Source organism: Panthera tigris, chromosome A1 (assembly GCF_018350195.1).
Source record: "Panthera tigris isolate Pti1 chromosome A1, P.tigris_Pti1_mat1.1, whole genome shotgun sequence".
Taxonomy (NCBI): Eukaryota; Metazoa; Chordata; class Mammalia; order Carnivora; family Felidae; genus Panthera; species Panthera tigris.
Genome location: NC_056660.1, coordinates 115,552,136 through 115,575,967, shown reverse-complemented (window position 1 = coordinate 115,575,967; position 23,832 = coordinate 115,552,136). Strand labels below are relative to the sequence as shown.

The window sequence follows — 23,832 nt, the reverse complement described above, 5'->3', positions numbered from 1 at the left end:
CGAATGACATTTTTGGGGGGATTAACTTTATTTTGGAATGAATAATGTGGAATATTTTAGAAACTAAGCCACAACTTAAAGAATATAATGCATTAGGCCTTAATAGATATTAACCCCTTAGTGGAATTGAGCTTGTTATGTTCAGCAAACATTGAGGACCTCTCATTTGCACGACAAACTCTCTGTGCCCTCAGAATTGGAGGAGCTGAGAGAACAGTGGGTCATTGAGCCTGAGAAGCAACGAGGAGGGTGACATCATAGGGGAAAAGTGTGTGCACATTGGCCCAGGGAGAGGGGAGGGGTAGAAGGAGTAGAGGGGTGGTCAAGGGCAAGTGTTAGCTCCTGACTTTAATTCGGCCTAGATTTTAGCTCAAGCTAAAAGGAACCAAGACAATTATTTCCTTAGCCTCTGGGTCAGTATGCATAGTAGGTTTTCAATAAGTGCTTTCTGGTAGAGTGAATAAATAAGCTTATGAATCAGAAAGAAAATTCAGGAAAGGTAAAGTCTTAACATTTCTGACCTTGGACACATTGGAAGTGTCTAGGAAGCAAATGAAAAAGAATGCACATGAATTGGAAATTATGAGGTAGAGACAAGGTTGAATTGGACACTCAAAGGTACACTAGCCTGAGGATTTGGGAATAAGAATAATTTCTTCTTCTCGTTCTGCTTCACGCCCCCAGAGTTGAATCAACCTCAGAGTTCCTGTTGACCTCAGGAGAGGATTCCAAATACACAAATCAGGAAAACAGAGGGAGGAAAATCTTTGAATGCTAACCAGCAAAAACATCCAGCTTGGGGGTGTCTCAATTTTCCCCAGTCCCAATTAGATACACTCTGACATGTAAAAGAAAAGTAATGATGGGGTGAAGCAGGGAGGTACTATCTGAAGGTGACAACGTGAACCTGATAATCTATGTCCAGATTATACCTCTGCTGTGCTCCGTTTTGGGGAGCTTCTGGATTTGAATCTAAAAGTGATATCTGGAAAAGAGATAATAATTTGTGCTCACATAGCACTTTTCATCTGAAGGTCTCCAAGCACTTTACAAAGAAATAAGTATTATTATCCCAGATGGAAGGACTCAGACAGAGGGGGTGCTGCCCTTTCCAGCAAATTGGAGAGTAGAAACCCTTGGGCGTCTGACACAGCCCTAGGCTATAAATTATTGAACCCTGTCCTCCCTTCATTGGGAGCTGGGACTATCAATTAAATAATTAAATAAACAAGCAAGCAAACAAACAAACATCAGGCTCTACTCTTAAGAATTTTAGCATGTGTTCAAAACATAGGACAATGGGTGGTTTTAAAACCACTGAATGTGGGGTAAAGTCTAGCTACTTAGAATAAGAAAAGTGGTTATTCTAATACTAGCTAACATGTGCCAGGCATTGTTTTAAGTAGCCTACATATTATATTTAAGCCTCACAACAACTGTAATGAGGGAGAACCTATTATCACTTTACCCATTTTACAGCTGAGGCCACAGAGACACAGAGAAGTTAAGTAACTCGGCCAAAAAATCAGCGAAGCAAGTGGCAGCGCTGGAATTCAGATGTGGACAGTCTGAGCCCATCGCTCACACTCTCAGCCAGTTACTCTGTGCCAGATACCGTGAAGCATTTTGCATGAATTATCTCATTGAATCCTCACAAAACCCCCAAGAGGTAGATACATCATTATCCCATTATTAGCAGGGGAGGAAACCAAGGCTTAGAAAGGTGAAGTGACCTGCTCACATTCTAGCAGGGGCGGTGCCAGGATTTTGAACCCTGGACAAAACAGCACAAAACAGGCAAGGCGTGGAGGTTTGGGTGCCGTTTCTGCCACTAACTAAGCTGTGTGACCTTGAGCAAATCAAATCATCTCTGTGGCCTCTGTCTACCTCTGAGAAAAGAAGACATCGGGCTGCATTGATGGTGAAGTCCTTCCCAGGGCTAATATCCTCAGATTCTCAGTATCTGTTTTCTGTTTAGTCCCCTGTTTGAAACTCCTTGGAGGAAAAGAAATTAACCACACAGAACCTGAGAGTCACTCTGGAAGCCAAATTTAGAAAACAGATCTCAAAAGGAGAAAAAAGAAGTTTACAAAATGTCTTTATTTAGAAAACGAGACTATCCTGCAGTGTTTGGCTGGATTTGTAAGACTCAGCGACCACATAAAAGCCAGACACATCTCCTCCACGAGCCAGTTCTCCTGGTCGTAGTGACTCGTGTAACCTGGTTCAGTGGCCAGAAATGGCCACTGAATCGGCTAAAGCTGGAAGAAGCCCATCCTGTGTAGGAGGGATCTGGGAGAAGGAGCCAAGCTTTTCATGTGGGTGTTCTATCTCGAATTCAGAATGTCTATACCATTCTGTCTACTTCTGTTTTTATTCTCAGTGATTATTATATAGTGACACAGCCCACTGCTACCATGAACCAGTTTTTTCACAACCTGGTGGGGAGCCATGGTATAGTCAACAGGTCTGGCTTTCTATTTCTCCGGGTTGTTCTGTCCAAAAGTGTGAGCTTGAGCCACAGGAAACACAATTATCTTAAAGAGGTATATCTATACACTCCCGTGTTCATGGCAGTGCTGTTCGCAACAGCCAAGGTACAGAAACAACCCAGATGTCCATCAGTGAATGAGTGGATAAAGATGGGATATATCACTCTCTATAAAATTATTATTATTCAGCCTTAAAAAAGAAAACAATTCTATTTGCCACAAACGGGTGAACCTAGAGGACATTATGCTAAGCGAAATGAGCCAGACACAGGAAGACAAATACTGCACGGTATCATTTATGTGTGGGATCTTAAAACACAACAAAACAAAAGAATAAAATAAAACAAAATGAAAGTCAGACTTGTAGACACAGAATAGAATGGTGGTTGTCAGGGGCTGGGGAGTGGGGGAAGGGGGAGAGATTGGCAAAAGAGTGTAAACTTTCATTTATGAAACGAATAAGCTCTTAGGATCTAAAGTACACAGGGTGAGTATAATTGATAACACTGTATAGATAACACTTTATCCATCTATGTAGAAAATGATTGGCTTTTGCACTTTATATTACACTTTTGTCCATGATACCTCAATTAAGCTGAAAAAATAAAAATAAAGAGAAAAAAATAAAACAAACGATAAACCTCCCAAAAGTGTGAGCTTTGAGTTTGTGATAAATCTTGGCCCTATTAGTAGACTTTGTGATCTTGGGAAAGTCACATCAATTCTCGCAATGTCTCGATTTTCCTCATGTTTGTAAAATGTTGCCTCCACCCCTTGCTCCCCAGTGGTATACATTTCAGATAGTCTGCCACTGATAGAAGTTTCTGGGAGAGGTTAGGGACCTCTCCGATGACAAAAGGGTGAGGCAGAGAGATGTGGCAGTGGTGTGCACAAAGCAAGCATTTGGGCAACGACGAACCTGAACGGGAATCCTAACTCTGTCATTTGGGCAAGTTATTAATCCTCTACAAGTCTCTTCAGCTTGTAAAATGCAAAATTGTTGAGGTATGGAAATATAAACACGAAGCTCCTGACATACGATAGACCATTAATAAATGGCCTATTATTATTTTTATTATCAGTTGTTGAATTATGACTGGTTAGCAGGTTCAGAATATCAAGATTTATTTTCTTTTTTGTCTATTAAACTTTTAAAATGTTTATCCATTTTTAAAGAGAGAGAGAGACAGAGAGAAAGCAGGGGAGGGGCAGAGAGAGCTTGAGATTGAGAATCCCAAGCAGGCTCCATGCTGCCAGCACAGAGACTGACGCCGGGCTTGAACTCAGTAACAGTGAGATCATGACTTGAGCCAAAATCAAGAGTTGGATGCTCAACCGATTGAGCCACCCTGGTGCCCAATCAAGATTTATTTTCTAAAACATGCACACTAATTCACTTTGATCGCCAGGAAAGAGCCAATTGGGTGTGTCCTTCTAGGAAACCAGACACCCTGTTTTTCTATACTAAAGGCTTGAGGCTAATTCTGGAAGCTGGACAGGAAACCTGGACAGGTATTTCTCTTCCCCTTAGAAGTCTCTGCCTACGGCCCCACTTTCTGTGGCCACGGGAATTCTAGTAGTCTGCTGGGATTTCAAAACTTTCCTCTTGTTCTGAAGAGGGTAAAATTATAATGCAATAATTCCCAACCCTTTTTAGCATCAGACTTTCATCTTAAGGCCAAAAAATAATTTCAAGAATCCCATACAATGAAAGTTCTATTTGAAGTAGCTTTTTAAAAAATTTTTTTAAATGTTTATTTTTGAGAGAGAGCACGCAAGCAGGGAAGGGGAAGAGAAGGATGGAGACACAGAATCCAAAGCAGGTTCCAGGCTCTGAGCTGTCAGCACAGAGCCTGATGCAGGGCTTGAACTCACAAACTGCAAGATCATGACCTGGGCCGAAGTCAGGTGCTTAACCGACTGGGCCACCCAGGTGCCCCGGAAGTAGCTTTTGATTAAGAACATACACGATAACAATTAGAAACAGTATGAAGTTAGAGGATCCTCTGAAACATTTGTTTTCAAACAGGTAGTATACGAGCCTGATATAACATTCACACAGTACAAAAGGGTATAGTACTTTCACTCGCTCCTCAGTCACTCAGTGCCCTTCCCAGAGCCCACTCTTGTTTCAGTTTCTGCTGCGTCCTTTCAAAGGTAATCTAGGTTTTACAAATACTTACATATTTATCCTTTAAAACAAGACAAAATGATAGGATATCTTTCCACTGTTCTTCATACCTAACAATGTCTTGTTATACTTTAAATTATTTTTAACGTTTATTTTTGAGAGAGAGAGGCAGACAGACAGAGCACGAGCAGGGGAGGGGCAAAGAGAGAGGGAGACACAGAATCCGAAGCAGGCTCTAGGCTCTGAGCTGCGAGCACAGAGCCTGACATGGGGCTCGAACTCAAGAATCATGAGACCATGACCTGAGCCGAAGCCAGACGTTCAACTGATTGAGTCACCCAGGCTCTCCCTGTCTTGTTATACTTTAAAATGGGTCTGTGAAAAAAGGAAAGAGGATGTGTGTTTTTGTTCATCATGGTGGCATCTACTATTGAAAGTTGAATTGTACCCATTAATATACAGAAAGTCCAAGTGTACATTAACTACACAGCACTTAGAGATTCTCAGCTCTAAGTTGGGAACCACTGGTATAAGAAAGTTAACAGTAATATTCAACATTAATTTTGGCACTTACTCTGTATCAGGCATTGTTCTAAGCACTTTACACTTATTATCGCATATAATCCACATCCTTCAAATCCTTCTGTCAGCTTAAGTGTTATCTCCTCAGAGAAGCTTTCTAGTATCCAAGTTTACCTGCCCTCTCACCTTTCCATTATTCCCTATCATTTCATCCTATTTATTTCCTTCAGGAGACAAACCTCTATAAGCAATTAGTTACCTATTTGTCTGTTTGTTTACTGTTGCTTTTCCCAACAGTACAGGCTTTAAGAGCAGGGACAGTGTCAGTTTGGTTCCCTGCAGTATATCCAGTGGCCCGTAGTGTGCCTCAGTGTTTGGCACAGAGGAGCCATTCAACTGGATATTAGTATATAACGAGCAATGAAACAACTTTATGGGGTAAACCCTATGATGATCTCCATTATACATATGAGGAAACGAAGGCCTAGAGAGAAAAACAGGCTCATCCCAAAGTTTGTGAATTACAAAATTGATTTGAAACCCAGCTCTGCTTGACCCCAGAGCGCAAGTTCTTTACCACTCTGGATTCCGGAACCGAGGTCTCAGTACAGTCCCGGCTGTGTGTGATCTTGAGTAAGTTCCTTTTCCTCCCTGGGACTGGGTGGTCCACTGAGAAACAGGAGAGTGAAGTTAGCAATATTCCTTACAGTGACGTTCTGTGACATGGGAGATCGTGATCTACGAAAATATAAAGGGGAACATTGAAGGGGCCAACAAGACTGGCTCTCTTAAGAGAGCTGACTTTAGATTGTTTTCTTCCTTCCCTCCTTTCTTCACTGAAGATTTGCTGATCTCTGTTCTATGCCAGCCACTGTGTTATAGTGCTCCAGAGACTAATAGGACATAGTCCCTGCCGTTAAGGTGCCTGGTCTAATGGGCCTAATGCAAACCCACTAACAGCTGCTTTTAGTATAGGTCGGTGCCATCCAGTAATATGTATGAGGCCCATGGTTACACGAAAGAGGAAGGGATTAATTCCATCATGTTATGTGTATGGTGCTGGGGATGGAGGTAGATGTGAGGAAGGGAGAGATGAGGTATAATGCTGAGCTGGGCCTTGGGGAAAGAATAGTTTCCCAGATGGACAAGCTTGAGGTAAGGCTTCTGGACACAAGAGACATTATCTGTGGAAGCACAGCAAGAAACAGCATGCTTTGCTGAGGATTCCTGGGGTGATGGGTTGGCTCCCAGCGTACAGAGCTGGTTAGGTAGAGGGAGCCCATGAAGAGTCATGCTGAAGAGTCTGTGGACTTGATTCCTCTGAGCAGTGGCATGGCCAACTCCTATCTACATTTCATCTTTAGAAGGGTGACTCTGACGGTGGTAGCACTGGAGGAGGGCAATGGGGCAAAGGGTGCAGAGACTAGTTAGGAAGTGTGGCGGTAGCCGAGGTGAGAGATGATGAGCACTTGGACCTCAGGCATTCACAGCAGGGCTGGAGAGGATACATTGGAGATCTTTTAAAAGGTAGAGCAGAAGGACTTGGTGATTGATTGGATGAGGGAAAATAAGGGGAGACCAAGGGACTTATTTGAAGGGACCAGGTGGCCAAGTATAAAATACTGCCATTGACAACTATAGCGAGTTTGGAGTGGGGTGGGAGAAATAACACTGTTGGCTTTGGATATATTAAGTTTGAGGTGTCTCTTCGACAGCTAGGGAAGGTTTAGCTCCATCCTTCCTTACCAGAATAGCCGTCCAAGCCTAAGCCAGACATCCCTGGGCTGGCTTCCTGCGGGGCCCAGGCAGGGGTAAAATTCTCTAAGACTTGAGTAGAATTCCTGAGTTCCACATCCTTCAAGGATATAAGAATAAGCTGGGTATTGAAAACTAGATCCTTATTGATAGGAGGAGAATGGATCCTGGATTTGCTTTTTTAAATCAGATGCCGGCTCCAGTGGACCAGACCCTTCTGCCTCTTGCAAGCATCAGACTTTTACAAAGAAACCTTTTCCTATGGAGCAGCCAGCCTCTGGCCCTGACAGGCTCTGGCTCTCAAGCTGGCTCCCGAGAAGCCCCCTACCTCCCTTAGGGAACAGCTTTTTTAAAAGAAGATGAGGTTGTGCAGCGCCTGGCCCTGACTAGCAGCTGCAGAAAGCCCAGAGTCTTGGGAATGGACCCACTCCCAGCCACCACCCTGGTGGCGTTAGGTGTCCTCGATGCCGAGACAAGACTCCACGTAGCCCTAACTCTTTCCAAAAATGATGGGACTGGAATCCTTCCCCACCTCAATTCAAATCTCTAGAGCTCACTAGGCGTTGGCAGGGCCGAACACGTGGGGTCGATTAGGGGCCGGCCTCTAGGGTCCTCCCAAGGAAGGGGACAACCCAGGAGGTGGAGGGCTGGCCCGCCACACCTCGCGTGGAAATCTCCCTGGCTGCTCCAGCTGATGGCCAAAAGGCAGGGGCACACCCTGTGTCCCACTCCCACTTTCATAGGACGGTGCCAGAATCCTTTATTTCTACTCCGTCCTCTCGTCACACACTGCCCTACTGTCCTGCCCATAAATCCCAAGAGCTAAGGTAGCGCGATTCCTCCCGCGCCCCTGCGGGCCCCGAAGCCGGGCGCTAAGGCAGTGCAGTCCCAAGCTTCCCCTGCAGAAGCCGCGCTCCTCACTCGGTCCGGGGGTAGAGGGGGCGCGAGAGAGCAAGTGGGCGGGCGTCCTATTCTCCGCATCCTCCTCCAGGTCCTGGCGCGCAGGGTGGGAGCGCCGCGCGGCTCCGCGCTGCGCATCGCGGCCCGCTTGCCGCCTGCCCCCTGCCCTAGCTGGGCCGCCTCCCCGGGCTGCCGGTGGAGGGCTACGAGGCGCTAACGTTACGCTGTTTCCGGTTTTCTAGCGGGCTCTGTTTCCCCTCCCGCGGCGGCGGAGCGGCGGAGCCCCCCAAATGGCCTGGCCAGATGCGGCAGGTTTGCTGCTCAGCGCTGCCGCCGCCGCCACTGGAGAAGGCTCGGTGCAGCAGCTACAGCGACAGCAGCAGCAGCAGCGGCAGCAGCAGCAGCAGCAGCAGCGGCAGCAGCAGCGGCAGCAGCGAGAGGAGCAGCAGCAGCAGCAGCAGCGAGAGCAGCAGCAGGAGCAGCAGCAGCAGCAACAGCAGCATCTCCCGTCCCGCTGCGCCCCCAGAGCCGCGGCCGCCGCAACAGCCGCAGCCCCGCAGCCCCGCAGCCCGGAGAGCCGCCGCCCGCTCTCGAGCCGCAGCCGCCGGCGGCATGAGGCGCGACCCGGCCCCCGGCTTCTCCATGCTGCTCTTCGGTGTGTCGCTCGCCTGCTACTCGCCTAGCCTCAAGTCGGTGCAGGACCAGGCGTATAAGGCACCCGTGGTGGTGGAGGGCAAGGTACAGGGGTTAGCCCCGGCCGGCGGCTCCAGCTCCAACAGCACCCGAGAGCCGCCCGCCTCGGGTCGGGTGGCGCTGGTAAAGGTGCTGGACAAGTGGCCGCTCCGGAGCGGGGGTCTGCAGCGCGAGCAGGTGATCAGCGTGGGCTCCTGTGCGCCGCTAGAAAGGAACCAGCGCTACATCTTTTTCCTGGAGCCCACGGAGCAGCCCTTAGTGTTTAAGACGGCCTTTGCCCCCATCGACACCAACGGCAAAAACCTCAAGAAAGAGGTGGGCAAGATCCTGTGCACTGACTGCGGTGAGTCGCCCCCTCCCTCTGCTAGAGAAAGGGGGGAGGGGAGAGGTGGTAGAGAATGGGGGTGGGGCGGAGAGGTGCTGCAGGTGCCCAAGGCCTGGCAGCGGCGGGCTACTGGGGGGTGGGGCCGCCCCTGGGCAGGGCGCCTGGCACGGGTGGGTGAGGGGGTTGGGGTTGGGGAGAAGGAGGATCGGGCTCAAAGTGTGCCAGGGGTGGGGGGCGGGGGAAGGAGCTGGCCTGTGCCAGCAGCGATCTGCGGCTGATGTATGGCAAGTGGAGCTGGAAAGCTGCCATCATAGCCCAGTAGCGGCAGGAAAAACGGAGAAGTCCGGGCGGTGCTGGCCCGAGGCTCAGTGAGTCAGGAGTGACCCTCGGAGGCCTTGCCCGCTCTGCTCCCATGGGCCTGCCTTGCTCAGGCTGGAGAGGGTCTGCAGGAGCAGCCGGGCAGACTCCCAGCTTGTGAAGGCCTCCGCTTACAAGTTCTCCCAGGGAATGATGGCCCCCGCCCCCTCCTTCCTCTCCTGGGCTCCGGGTTCTGCTCATCCACACCGCTGGCGCAGACAGAGTTGGACTTTTTATGCTACTGTTTTCCGTCCTCCATGTGGCTCGGGTGTTTTCTCCATTGTGATTGCCCGTCTTTGCTAAGCAGTTAGCACGCTTTCTCTTAACGTCCAGGACCATCGAGCAGACACCTCTCTTGGCTGTTTCTGGGAGATTTCACTAGGTCTGTTGATGGTGATGACAGTGAAAGAGAGTAACTTACTTCTGCTGAATGCTGTAAGTTCAAGCTCTGACATCTTACTGGCAGGATGTGTTGACTGCGTCTCTCATCTTCATGGTTTTGGGCGCTGCACAGGAACGCAGGTGACTGGAAACAAAACACTGAAATCTGTAGGTCTCTGTAGGTGGGAGTGGAGGTCTCCCATGACAAAAGTCAAAGAAATATCAGTTTAAGAGCTTTTGTTTCTTATCCCTGCACCCAATACTTCTCAGTAAGGTATTTCAAACCAAATCGGCCCCATACTGGAGTATTTGGTGTTAGCTTATCTTGTGCTTATTCATATTGGGGTTTCATTTTGTCCCAAGTAAGGCTGAATTTGGTGCTTGCTGTGTGACTCTGAGCTGTGTAATCACTGAATTGTGACAGATGTCCTGGATGGCCATCGAAGTTGGCTTGTTTACCAGTTTACCAATTGGTTCTAGATAGGCTTTGAGAAGCAAAGAATGTGTAACAGCTCATAGGAGGTTTTGCTGCCCTTATCTTTCTAGATCAATGCCTTTGACTTTTGGAAGCTTTCCTCCTCTTACCAGCACCCCCCCCCCCGCCCCCGCTGCCGTCCTTCAGGAGACAAATTTTAATTTAGTGGTGGTAGTATATCCAGGCATTATGTTGAACAGTGATCACTTTGATCAGAAGAATCTTGAAGTATCTTAATAAGGAGGGAAAAACTTTGGTGGTAACAGCAGTTTCTCTCTCTGACATTGTTCTGAGGAATTTTGTTGACTGCTCTTTAATGTCTTAAATGTTTTATGATGACAAGTTGAGACCAGTTAATTTTTTATTGTTAAGTATTTTATCTGAGACCCCGTGGGGAGCTGTGGATCTGTATTGTGCAGTGGGAAATAGATAGTAAAAACATTTATTGAACCTTGTCCAAGGACAGCTTCTGTTTTGGTTTTCGGTGAGTTGCTCCTGAATATGCACAGGGCACATCACCACATAATCCCTAGTCTGGTCCACTGAGACCCAATGGTGATTGTCAGGTAATCCCCTGTCTTCCTCCTCCTCCTTTACTCCTTCCCTCCTGACAATTATGCCTTGTTCGTTTTAGTGAGAGTTTAAGAGTTTAATAGTTGAATGTGTGATCAGGAAGGATTTGGAGGTCAGAAATGTTGTCTGCTTTGAGCTTATGATCACCTCATATGATTGAAATGGCATGGGTAGTATAGTGCCCAGAAGATACTGCAATCCGTGCTAAGGAGAAGGCTCTCCCACACTGCAAATTGTCAAGGAGCAGGAATGAGCATGGAAGTAAACACTTCAGAAATGCAAATATTTTTGCTTTGAGTTGATAACATATAGATCTGGGTCAGTTCGGGAGGGGGGCTTTATACAAGGGGATTAGATATTAAAGGACATATTTGCGAGAGGAAACTTGTGGAACTGGTGATCGTGTGGCAGAAGAGCATAGACTACATTTTCCTATTTTCGACTACGGGGTTAAAGAAAGCAGAAAGCGTGCACTGGTGATGGTATATTAAATAAGGAAACAAAATCATCCTAACTAACCACAACACCTTCCTTGTGTTCAGCAGGAAATAACTAACAAATTCATTTTCTGTTTTCTGTCTCTAAAGAAAGCCCTCTAGGCCACAGGGTCATTGGGAACATTTTCTCCTTGGAGCAGATCTGCCCATTGCAAAATAGGGAAACTGGCACTCAGAAACTGTCATCATGGCCGTTATATTGAGCAACTGTGGTTGAATTGTTACTTTGTTTAGCCAGTTCCAGCTCTGAATGTGTCTGGATTCAGAGAGGTATGGTTCCTGGGGAGATCATCTAGAAAGGTGTGTTTTGGTGGGCCAGGACTTTGGGATAATATACCATATAGAGTGATACTGAGCTTAAAAGTTAGCAAATGTCTCAGTAGCATCAGTGAGGGGTCATACTGGACCCTTTCTAGAAGGTCCTCATAATGGCTAATTTCACCGCAACTGTAGAATATCGATTTGAAGCATGTGAAATCTGGCTGCAATAACAGTATGTGTCAGAGGGGTATTTTTATAGATCTCATGTGTATCATTCATCCAAAATTACTACCTCTGGTGGTAAAGAGTTGAGTAAAATCTTTGCATTTCTAAGATTGCATACATGAGGTGTTTTCTATGCCTTCTGTGGAAAGGAGATGAAAAAGAGTTAGAAAGGAGACTTAGAGATTAGCAGCTCTGTACAAGGCATCCTGTTCTGCAAACGGGCCTGCATTTTTAACAATGGTTGCATATATTTTGGTATAATCACACCCTATCTTGTTGTTTTCCTATGTGTATGCTTTTAAGCTGTTTCCTTGTTGAATAGACACAGCCGATGTGTTACCAAAAAAAAAAAAAAAAAAGATCATTCTTCCTTTGGAACTTTCTGACTTGCAGTTTTCTTCCAATGTGTAGTGTTCTTTGTTGTTAAAGATGGAAACGGTGTATTCCTGGAGCACTTTACATTCTTTCAAATAGTTTTTAATTAATTTGACATCCAGATTCACATGTTAGGGGAAGGTGGTTCACAAAATTTGGTAAAGCAAAAGTGACTGCATATTTTTAAAATGCTGTTTATTTAAAGAATCTTTTCTTCCCCAGCCAGCTGGAAACCCAGCTGTGCTGCAGCTTGAAGATGGGAAAGTGAAACTAGACTAGAAACTGACCATCCATGGTGGTAAGGACAAGGCTTGGTTATAGATTTAGGGGTAGCATTACTATCATAAAGTCATTCGTTCTTTCAGTGGCTGCTTTCCATAGCAGATTGTAATTCTTGGCGGTGGGAATCATATTTTATCTATGAGGTCCTTCTCCTACCTCTCCTGGTCCCTGATGTTGGTACTGTGCTGGTTTATAGAGGGACTCTCCTAAGGGTCTTTTGAATGAATGAAGTCAAGTGAAGTTAAAAAAGCAAGCCTCCAGATTAATACTAAAACAATCTTAACTCTGATCTGTGACACCAAGTCTCAAAAGCTGAATTTGATGATAGCCTTTACCTGTCGCTATGGGAACCTTTTTTCCAAAGGAGTAGTTATCAACTAGAGTACTTAACCACAATGTGCTTAATCACTGTGCTGATTAGTGTTAATGGGATTTGAGCAGTGTCAAGAATAAAGGTCTTGCTGGAGAGGACCCTCTTTTTTTTTCTTTTTGGAGAATAGATCACCACTCCCTCACCCTCCTGTTTCAACGAAAATAAAACAACTAAAATAAAACAACTAACAGTTTGAGTTAACAAATATCTTGGGAACTAGAGAGGGTGGCGGATTAACTAACTAGGTGACTAACTTCTTGGTTCCAATCCTCTTTACCGTCTTTTATTATCTAGGACATTTCCATTTTATTTCCTAATAGTAAATGCATCAATAGCTTTTTTCCTTATAAAATTGTATTTAGCTTTTTGAATATGTAAAATATTTATATGCCTTATTCCAGAAAGTACATACAAATATATGGTGAATGGGGTGCCTGGTGTCTGACGCTTAATCTCAGCTCAGGTCTTGATCTCAGGATTGTGAGTTCAAGGCTCATGTTGGGCTTTAAAAAAAAAAAAAAAAAAAAACGTGGTGAAAAGTCTCCCTCTAAGCTACCTGTTCCTAAGGCAATTGAAAAATGACATATTCTTGAAATGTGTACTTCTCTAAAAGTAAAATGTTTGTCAAAGAAGCCATGTTTTTCTCTTAAAAGATGGAGAATGTTAATTTTGCCAGTAAGTCAGTATTATGGGAACTTCTTCCCAAGCCATATATATATATATATATATATATATATATATATATATATATATTGTGTGTTTATATATATATATATTCACTACCCTATATATATTGTGTGTATATATATATATATATATATATATATATATATATATATATTCACTACCCTACCTCGCAGATATAACCCTTGGGTCAGGAATGAAAATCCCAAATTGTTTTCCAGATACTTTGCCTTTAAGAAGTTTTCTGTGACAGTGAATTTTGTGATGAATCTTAATTGGGACGCTCAAAGGAGAGATGCAGAGATTTGCCACTGAGCTTTAGGGCCATAGCTCTGCCGGTACAGCAATTCCTACTGTTTCACACTCTTGATAATCTCACAACAGAATCCGTGTGAGAAATCACATGATTCCATATGTGGAAAGAGAAAACTCTACAGTGCATGATTGCTTTGATTTTCATTTAGAAGCCAAGTCGAAGATTTCAGCTGTTAATGAAGAGTTTGATTTTGACTGTATTCCTGTACAATTGGTAAATTCTAGGACTAGCCACTTGAATACTATTTTGAAGTACGTTTAAGATAACCAATTTGAACGTAGTGTTGAGATTTCAGAGGATCGGGGAATTGCCACTCGAATACGTAAGCAAAAAACAAATATGGAAATCCAACAGTGGAAGTTTTTAACCCTCTCAATCCTTCTGGTTTAGTGGCATTTGGTAATTCCACACATTGATTTGGAAAAGGAATGTTAATATCAATGAAGTTTCCCCTGTGCAGTCTTCCACAACTTGTTCTGGGGTCTTTCTTTTCAAGGTCTGAAGTGGTGGCAGTATAATTTGAACCAAAAGTAAAAAACTCCCCCCAGATTTTCAAAGGTATGTGAAATGGGGATTTTTGTCTTGTTTCTAGTGAATTAATCTTCCCCTCCTACTCACTTATTGGAATTAGCACTTAAAAATAAAGTCAGTTTATGAATTTCAAGAGATGATATAGGCAACACGTTGGAAAACTGGGGAAAGTAAGTGAATTAACCAGTGGAAGTGCTAAATTATGACAAGTCTGTGAAATTGGCCTCCTTTAAAAACATCAGTGCACACAGGTAAATCTTTGGTGAACTAGAGCTCCATGTTAGGCTATAGCAACTGTAGGAGCCCGGAGGGTGACTAAAAGGCATCAGGATGACTTGAAAGAGGACATGCTGTACTCAGGCAAAGAGCTTGGAGCTCTTGCCAATCTGGGGTCAAAAGACAGAGATTCATGTTGACTAAGAGCATTTGCTGTTAATCAGCGGTGATGTTTTTCGATAATTATAAATGAGGCTCAGTTAAGGAGCCTTCTTTCTCTGGCGAGTTGCCTCTAGCCAAGTGTGGTATATGAGCTCCATTGTACAGTAACATTCCCTTCCCACTCTGTACTTGCAGTGAGAGCCAAGTTACCTCTCCAGGGACCTTCTCTGGGACAGAGCCTGTTAGCTCCTCCCTGTGCCTCTGCTCAGGACCTGGCCATGCTGCTTGCCTCCTGGGGTGGTCTGGAGGCAGTTAATAGTCCATTTACCCTTGCAGATGTGTCCAGAGTGGCAGAGGCACAGGTATCCGAGAGACTTCCGTATACTACAGCAACACAGCCCCCCAAGATGTGACGTTCAGGTCGCTTTTTATCCTTTTTTCAGAAACAGAATCTTTAGTGCTTCTCTTTTGTCTTCATAGATTTCCTGCCTTGTGCTGATGACATCGGTTTCCCCCCTCCTCTTTCCCTCACTGATCTGTTTATTCAGACTGAGGATCTGTCTTTGTCCTCTAGGCTAGGATGTTTTACTTGGTCTTGATCTTGCTATTGGTCCGACTAACAGAAGACAAACTGAGCTCACATTCCTCAGAACTGAGTGAGAGGAAAGTCACCACATGGCTAAATACCTGGTTCAGTCCCCAGGACAGTCAGGACATCATTAATTCGATTGTGACAGTGATACATTTTGGTATTCTTGAGGTTGTATTACTAAGAGAGCTTGGTTTCAATTCCATCTTTCAAATGCTTGCTTCAACAAATACTTATATGTGTGCTCTGTGTAAAGAACTAGGTACTCTCTGGGTAGTTATATCAGACACAGTTCCTGTCATCAAGGAGTTTACAGTCTGGAAGTACAAAGATAGAGCAGCAGTTCAATCCAGAATATGATAAATGCCGTAAGATACCAGCATAGTGCTTTTGGGAGCAGGGGAAGCATCTTAGAGGAAAAGAAGATCATATTCAGTTAGAGGATTAAAGAAAGTTTCTTGGAGAAGTAGTTTGAGATGGGATTCTAATAGCCAGGGATAGTTGAGGTAGGGGTGATTTAGAGATAGAGACCAATCGATTGACTACATGGATTTCATGCAGAGAGAGCCACCATTCTCTTCAGCAGAGGGGCATATTTGTAGTATGCAAAATAACCAGAATGAAAAAGAGAACTGGAGAAAGGGTCTGGAGAGGGAGATGAGGGTCACATTTTCACCTGTTTTGAATGCTAGGCTGAAGACTTTATTTGCAATCACGCAAGTAGTATTTGAACGTTAAGAGCAGTTCAGTAATGTTTTGTGGTCATCGGTGAATGGGTCTTGCACGTATTTTGTTAAATTTATCCCTAAGTATTTCAGGTTTTCTGGATGCTACTGTGAAGGGTATTTTTGTTTACTTTTGTTTTCCAGTTATTAATTGCTAGCATACAGGATGATAATGTTTAAAATATTGATTTCGTATCCTGTGACCTTAATAAATTCACTGATTATTCCTAGTAACTTTTTTGGGTAGATTTCTTAAGGAGTTTTCTCTGTGTACATGACTATGTTGTCAGTGAAGAAAAGACAGTTTTACTTTTTACTTTCTAACCTGTTTGCCTTTATTTCTTTTTCTTTCCTTATTCCACCGGCTAGCACTGCCAAGGACAATGTTGAATAAAAGTGGTGAGAACAAACGTCTTTGTTCTAGTCGTGGTGGAAAGCATTCAGACCTTCACCATTAAGTATGATGTTAGCTGAAAGTTTTTCATAGATGCCCTTCCTTTAAAAAAATAAAAATTCTACTAAGTATGGTATAATGACTAAGAATTTGGGCTTTACAACCAAACAGACCTGGGTTTGGAAACCATCTTCTACATTTTCAAACTCAGTGATGTTGGGCAAATTACTTTCCTATAAAATGGGGATAGTGATAGCACTTAATAGGATAGCTGTATTAAATGAGATAATACATGTAGAATGATTAGCACAGCACCCAATAAATGTTAAAAAATATTACTTATTAACTAAATCTTATGAGATCAATGTGAGCAGGACAACTAATAAGTGAAAATTTTCAGTTCTAGAAGCAGACTGCAGGCAGGCAAGGGGGAGATTTTCACCAAGCACTGTATTTTTAACCCAGATGTCCCTATTTATCTCAATACAGAGTCACTGGGTAGGGCTGGTTGAGGTGATGAGAAGAGAAGGGATTATGTGTGTGGTCTCTCTGTAGGGAAGTTCATGCTGGTTCTACGGAGGTCCCAACAAGGCCATCAGTCTTGATGTATCCATGGATCTCTGTTGATCAATATTCTGAGAAGCCCACAGATAGATACTGCTTTTCTCTGTTTCACAAATAGGATGACAATGACTGAGATCCATACTCCAAAATGTGCATTTCAAAATCTCAACATGCTTGTGGGGTCCAGGTTCTGGAGTCCTGCCAGGCCTGCTCTTTGACTATCACTGGTTTTAGCTGTTATTAGGAGGAGCTGCTGAAAGTCCCTGGAAAATGGCTGACAGTGTCTTTTCTTTTTTCCCCCCGCCCAAAAAGAGCAGATCCCTGACTCATCCTGCTTTGATTTGGGGGCTTCCAGCATTGGGGATGCTTTCACACTACACTATTCATATTCTGTCTTTCCTTGTTTCTGCACTGAGTTGGTGTGGATCTAGGGGCTGCCCAGGTGTGGTCATGTAACAGGGGGCATTTTTGGAGTTTTGGGGGTTTAATTTTCCTTAATTGATTAATGTGTGGAACCTGATGAAAGTATGAATCGTAGATCCTTAAATGTTTGTAGGACAAAGATTCCTCACCTTGCCTTCTTCCTCTAAATATTTTTTGGCTATTATTAACCCTCAGATCCTGGGCTGACCACACATCCCCAACCTCAAGTATTCCTTATTATTTTCTTAGAGTTTTAGTATTTATGACCTGTACCATGCATATGACACGTATCATTTAATGCCATGCATTCTTGACTACCTTTTGATGGGTCAGTATCTTATCTATTCGCCTGATTGTAAGATCTTTGGGGGAAGTAAGTTAACATACGACAAATATTTGATTAATGGCTATTGCCAAGAAAGAAGGGAGTGAGTGGATCCTTTTTGCTTTCTCTACTGGCCACTTTTGCCCTAGACAAATTTCAAGGTTCTTCAAATGACAACTCAGACTAGACCAATCATAGAAAGTATTTTCAGACATTTTGATAAAGGGCAGAATTTGGGTTCTCAGTTATATTTCTGTTCACTTTTCTTCCCCTTTGTAATCTATAGTATCTTCGTTTTCTTGCAGGTAATTCTCTTTTCTTGAGTTTTAGAATTATGACTAAGTGGTTTTCCTCACACGTGTTAATATTTTGGCTTGTGTTTCCTTTCTGTCTTTTGGTTAGTTGGCATTCTGCAAAAAAATTCTCCAGTTTCACTTGCCATATGACTTTTTAGGATGTTCCCCACTTGGGTTTCTCACTGGAATGTCCAGTTTCACTCAGTTACTTTGACATGTTCATGCTTCAGGCTGAATATTTTAAGAACTAAGAGGCATGACCAGGCGTCATCTGTAGTAAGCGGAGACCACAAATTACAATTTGTTGTACCTCTCTGCCTAGTAGGCAGCTTGAGGGCTTCTGAAGGCTAGGACTGGTTCTTAGATCACAGTTGTTTCCTAAAAGGTTGGGGAGGGGAAACTCAGTGTTTCTTCATGTCTCTCTTCGGCATGTTCATCCTTTTTTTTTTTTTTTTTTTTTTTTCAGTTTATTTATTTAGCTTGAGACAGAGAGAGAGTGCGCGTGAGCGCAAGCATGAGCAGGGAAGGGGCAGAGAGAGGGAGACAGAGGATCCCAAGCAGGCTCTGTCTGGTCTGCACTGTCAGCACAGAGCCCAATGTGGGGCTCAGACTCACCAACCATGAGATCATGAACTGAGCCAAAGTCAGACACTCAACCAGCTGAGCCACCCAGGAGCCCTGCTGGCATGTTCATCCTTTACCATTTCCTTGAAATACCATTACCATTTTTTTCCACATCTGCTTGGCTGATGTTTTGGGCGGGGGGCTGGGGGTGGGTCTCAAGAGGGTTTTTCTCTTCTAGCTCAGAGTGCCAAAGGATCACTAGTCATCACTTTGCACAGGGCTATGGCACGCGGCTTCCTCAAGTCAATCCCTCCCACTGGTACCTGTGGCCATAAGTATAATCTCAGCAGAGTACCTCACCACAGTTGCTTAGGCCAGTGATGAATATCACAAGCGCTGCCTGATTGATGACTCTCTTTTGGAATAAGTTTGGTTTCAGAGAGGAGAGTTTATTTACCAGTCAGGATGGAACAGATAGATTAAGGAGCTCTGTCATGTCTCACTTCCTATCACGGAGTGAGAAAAAGAATAGCAAGGCTGTAGCCAGTGCAACTTTCCCAGTATTGTCATTGGTTGATTGGATTTCAGAGGGAAAATAATAAAAAGAAGAATTTTTAAAAAGGAAGAAACAAGTCTCAGCCCACAACATGATCCAATTGTCACAGAGTGAAACTAAAGCCCACAAGGGAAGAGCTTCTTTCAAAGGACACTGGGGCTTCCAAAGGCAGCTTCCTCTTAGTTGGTTTCCTTTTCGTAGTCCATTCATGTGGGTTCATTTCTGAGAACCTGTTGGTGCTCCTTGCTTCTGAGAGCCCTTGGTGCTCCTTGCTTGGGTCTGCTGTCACACCTGCTTTTGTCATCATTGTAAGTGCCACTCCTCAGCCCCCATTCCCAAGAACCAGAGAAGTTGCCGGAAATTTCTAGTGCAAACTTTCCAATGCTTTCTTGGACGTTAGGACTGATGGGCCTAATGAGAAGATAATGAACAAGGCCTGGGATAGGGACCGGTGAGGGAGGAATCACATATGACAAATCTGGTGGAGTTTCAGGTCCAGTTCTTTTGGACAAAACATGGGGTTTTTCCAAGAAAGCCTCTCCCATACTTGCAAGTGTCATTTTCAAAAGGGAATGCTTTTTCCAAAAAGGCTGGTGACATGCATGGGGCCTCCTAGTAACGTGTATGTTAAAGTGTCTTGGCCAAGTACTGACAGTCATCCTTGAAGATGGCACTCCCAGGGCTCGGCCCAAATGATTCAGGCCAATACTGAGAAGAACCTAGGATGCGGAGTCAGGTAGTCATGCTGTGGGCCAAGCAAAACATTACCACCTCTGAGAGAAACTTCTTGCCAATGGGAAAGAATCTAACTTGTAGGTTGAAGGAGGCACATGGAGGGCCCCCAGATTGGGAGGGGCTTCCTGTCTTTGTTTCTCATTATGCAAATTATCTGAGTAGGTTTCTGCTGTGCGTGTTATGCTCTCATCTGAGAGGGCAAATGGGAGCTGGAGCTGAGACTAGTTCCCCTGGGAATATTGTTTTCACCTCTGCCAGTTCCCGCTGCCACCCTCCGGCCCCACTTCTACTTTGCCCACACTGAACATGGGCTCCTTGATTCTTCTGTGTGGTATCACAGCCTCAGGGCCTCTGGTGAATGAGCCTTAGGCCCAGAGCTTATTGTACAGAAGTAAACGTTAAAGGCATTGGTTTTAGATTCAGTCTGTGAAGGAATCAATCACATCAAGTGCATAAAAGGTCCTAGTTGGTTTGATGGTCTTCACTGGGCCAAGCTCACAAACCATATTTTTTTAAAGTAAGTACACAAGTTGACTTTTCTCATCTCTGAAGTTAAGTAACCACCTAGTCAGTCCAGAGGAGGGGTGAATGTTGTCATTGTAAGAGCAAAGTAGAAAAGGGCAATAGTGCTGCTTCTGTTCCCGTCTCAGAGGATGAATGTTACTCTCTCTTCTACGGTTCAAAGATCACTTGCGTTGGAAGAGTTTGTTACTGACAACTGTGAATTTGGGGAAGGGGTCATGGCTGGATTGCTATTGACCCACTCACCTTTAAAGACTGAAGCTGCTTTGTGGACCCTGCCATGGGTTCCTCCAGCGATGTTGTACACATAGTGTTTGGTTCCTTCCCCTCTTACATCCCTCTCATGTTTTTCCATCACTGGGTCTTCTTCTGACTGTCTTATAAGGATACAGCTCCTAAGGGCTGTCCCTGGTTCTCTTCTCAATGTATGTAGTCTGTTCTAAAGTTTCAACTATATTAGGGCGCCTGGGTGGCTCAGTCGGTTAAGCATCTGACTTCAGCTCCGGTCGTGATCTCACGGTTCATGAGTTTGAGCCCTGCATAGGGCTCTCTGCTGTCAGCACAGAGCCCACTTCAGATCCTCTGTCTCCCTCTCTCTGCCCCTACCCAGCTTGCTCTCATGCTCTCTCTCTCAAAAATAAATAAACATTAAAAAGAAAGAAAGAAAGAAAGAAAAGAAAAGAAAAAGAAAGTTTCAACTATATATCACATAGTGGTTAAGACTGCATGCTCCAGAGCCAACTTTGAAGGGTGAATCTTGGCTCTGTGACTTACTAGCTGTATCACTTTGGGCAAATTCATTAACCTCTTTTTGCCCCCGGTTCCCCAACTATAACATGGGGCTAATAATAACACCTACCACGTGACGTTGGGGTCAGGTTTCAGTAAGTTACTCCACATAAAGTGCTTAGAAAATTGCCTGCTTGGAGGAAACCTTCGATGCAGGCTAGCCACAATTACTGTTTTTGACATGTCTGTTGTTAGTGGAAAGAAAACAGTTTGGGATTCAGACTGATATTTATTAAAATCCCGGCTCTGTTCCTTACTAGCTATGTGAGCTTGGGGAAAGTCGCTTAATTTTTCTGAGTCCCAGTTTCCACCTGCCTGTGGCACATTGTTTCAGGTATCTATTACTGCATAAGAAATCACCCCAAAATGAAGTGGCTTCCAACAGCGACAGTTGTCATTATTTCTCAAAGTCCTGGGGATTGACTGGGCTCAGCTAGGAGGTTAGCATCTTTCATGTAATTTTTGGTCACATGGTGGCTGAACAGTCAGACAGTAGCAGAGACTGGGTCACTTCAAAGTTTCCTCTTGACATGTCTAGAAGCCATTGCTGGCCGTTCTCATCTGGGAGCTTAGCTGGGGTTATGGGCCAGGGACCTTACCTGGGAGCATCCCAAGAGAGGGCCAGGCAAAAGCTGAGTTGTCTTTTATGATCTAGCCTCAGAAGTCACTTCTGCCACATTCTGTTTGCTAGAAGAGAGTTAGTTACTAAGCCCTGACCAGGTTCAAGGGGAGCAGAATTAGACTGTTTCTTGGTGGAAGGATTGTCAAAGACTTTGTGGATATGTTTTGAAACCACTACAGTCTGCTTTCTGGTCACAAACCATTTATATGAAAAATACACTCATCCTCACCCCAAATCTTACTCCTTCAAAAAGGCTCATCTATTATGGTACCAGACTCAGGCTTAGACTCAGGCTCAGGGTCCAGGATCTCATCCTCTTAATCAAGTGTATGTGCAGATGATGCTTCTCTAAAGCAGTTCCTTAGGTACAACAACTTGAGTATTGTTCCTCCTGACTTGAAGAAGTGAACTATAGGAACAATTTATCTGACTCCCCTCAACCTCCCCCCCCACTGCCCTACAATGCTGGGATTGATGTAGGGTAACTGCCATAGTTGCCCCTTTTTAGAAATTGGTAATACTTAAACATTTTGAAGTGACTTTATTTTTAAGTTTTGAGATAATTCAAAATGTGCAAGAAAGTTGCAAAAAGAACAAAGACTCTCCTTTGCCCAGCTTCCCCAAATTATACAACCATGCAAAATTATCAACACCAGGAAATGAATAATAGTATTGACGTAATACTATTTTTTAAAGCTTATTTATTTATTTTGAGAGAGAGAAAGAGAGAAAGTGAGCAAGCAGAGGGTCAGAGAGAGGGAGAGAACGAATCCCAAGCAGGCCCCATGCTGTCAAAGTGGAGCCCAACGCAGGGCTCGACCCCACAAAATGTGAGATCATGACCTAAGCTGAAACCAACAGTCAGACGCTTAACCAACTGAGCCCCCCAGGCCCCCCAGATGCAATACTATTAACTAATCTATAGACCTTATTCAAATGTTGCCAATTGTCTTACTAATGGCCTTTTCCTAGTCCAGGATCCAATCTAGAATCTCACATCACATTTAGCTGTCATGTCTCCTTGGCCTTCTATCTAAGGTAGATGTTCCCATTTGGAAGAGGGGCAACCGAAGCCACTAGTCCATTAGCAGTTCTGAAATCCAGCCTGGCATGTGAGTAGGCTCAGTCCTACTGTCTGGGAATGATTCTCTACTATTCTTGGTTCTACCCTAAAGGCTCCTGGTTTTGCCCTCTAAATTATCCTTCCTTTTCCATAAAACATGGCCTGTGTTTGCAGCCAAGGACTTTACTCAGCGTTCTTTCAAGTGATGGTCAGTCAGATGCAGCCACAAGAGAAGACACAGGAGAGGCACAAAAAGACAAAGGTTACTATACTCACAGGTCCTAGAGAAGGGCTCACCACATGCCACATAGGGTCACAGAAAAAAAATGCCTGCGTTGGGGCAGGTGACAGAAGACAGAAAAGTGCAGAAAGTATTAGGCCAGAGACTTTATTGGGATTTCCTTGGGAATAGAGACTCAGGACAGGGTGAATTATTTAGGATTGGCTGGTTTGAATAGTTTTGGTGGACTCTAAGCTATAAGGGTGGTACCTGCTTGCCTGGTACCTGGTCCTGGGATGATTAAGGGGAAGGTAGAAGAGTATGGCTCTGAAGTGGTTAGTTTGCATGTCAAAGGCATAGTCTTGACACAGTCTTTTGCTATTTCTAAGTAGTGGCTAGCCCTGACTGGTGCAGTCGCTCCAGACAGAAAGGGTTTTTTAAGATGTCAAAACATCATACTATATAGAAAATTAAAACTATATATAGCACACTCAGTCTACTTCCTACCTGTAGATGTTTGGGGGGTCTAAAGCCTTTTTATTTTGTAGTGCTTGGCCCCCTTTAGGCAGTGTTCTTGCTAGTACACTTCTTTTTAAAAATGTGTGGTCTGCCTATGAATCTTATCAGGGTTCACTATGTTAGACAAAAGCCACACCCTCAAATCTTACCAAGATGAGTTGTCTCTACCTTGAGCTCCCTGTGGGCTGCTGTGGGACAACACCCTTGAGATTAGTGGAATCCCTATTCTTGATTGGAAAGGACCTGGAGGCATGACCTTAAGATCATTAAGGGCCTTTTGTCTGTTGCAAAGATTCTTTGAGACATTGCTTTTGATTTTGCTGAGGTCCTAACAAAGGATACTATTCAAAATGCCTCAAACCGAGTTCATTATCCCCTTACCATATCCTATGTTGTAAAA

The 23,832-nt window shown here is 44.2% G+C and overlaps 1 protein-coding gene across 5 annotated transcripts in view; it reads left to right on the top strand.

Moving 5' to 3' along the window:
* Positions 1-8,103: 8,103 nt before the first annotated feature.
* Positions 8,104-23,832, top strand: part of NRG2 (neuregulin 2) — a 184,799-nt gene continuing 169,070 nt past the window's right edge. For all 5 annotated transcript variants that reach the window (XM_042985257.1, XM_042985253.1, XM_015535638.2 and 2 more), the window contains exon 1: positions 8,104-8,836. In XM_042985257.1, coding sequence (XP_042841191.1) covers positions 8,104-8,836 — 733 coding nt within the window. The remainder of the gene's footprint in view (positions 8,837-23,832) is intronic.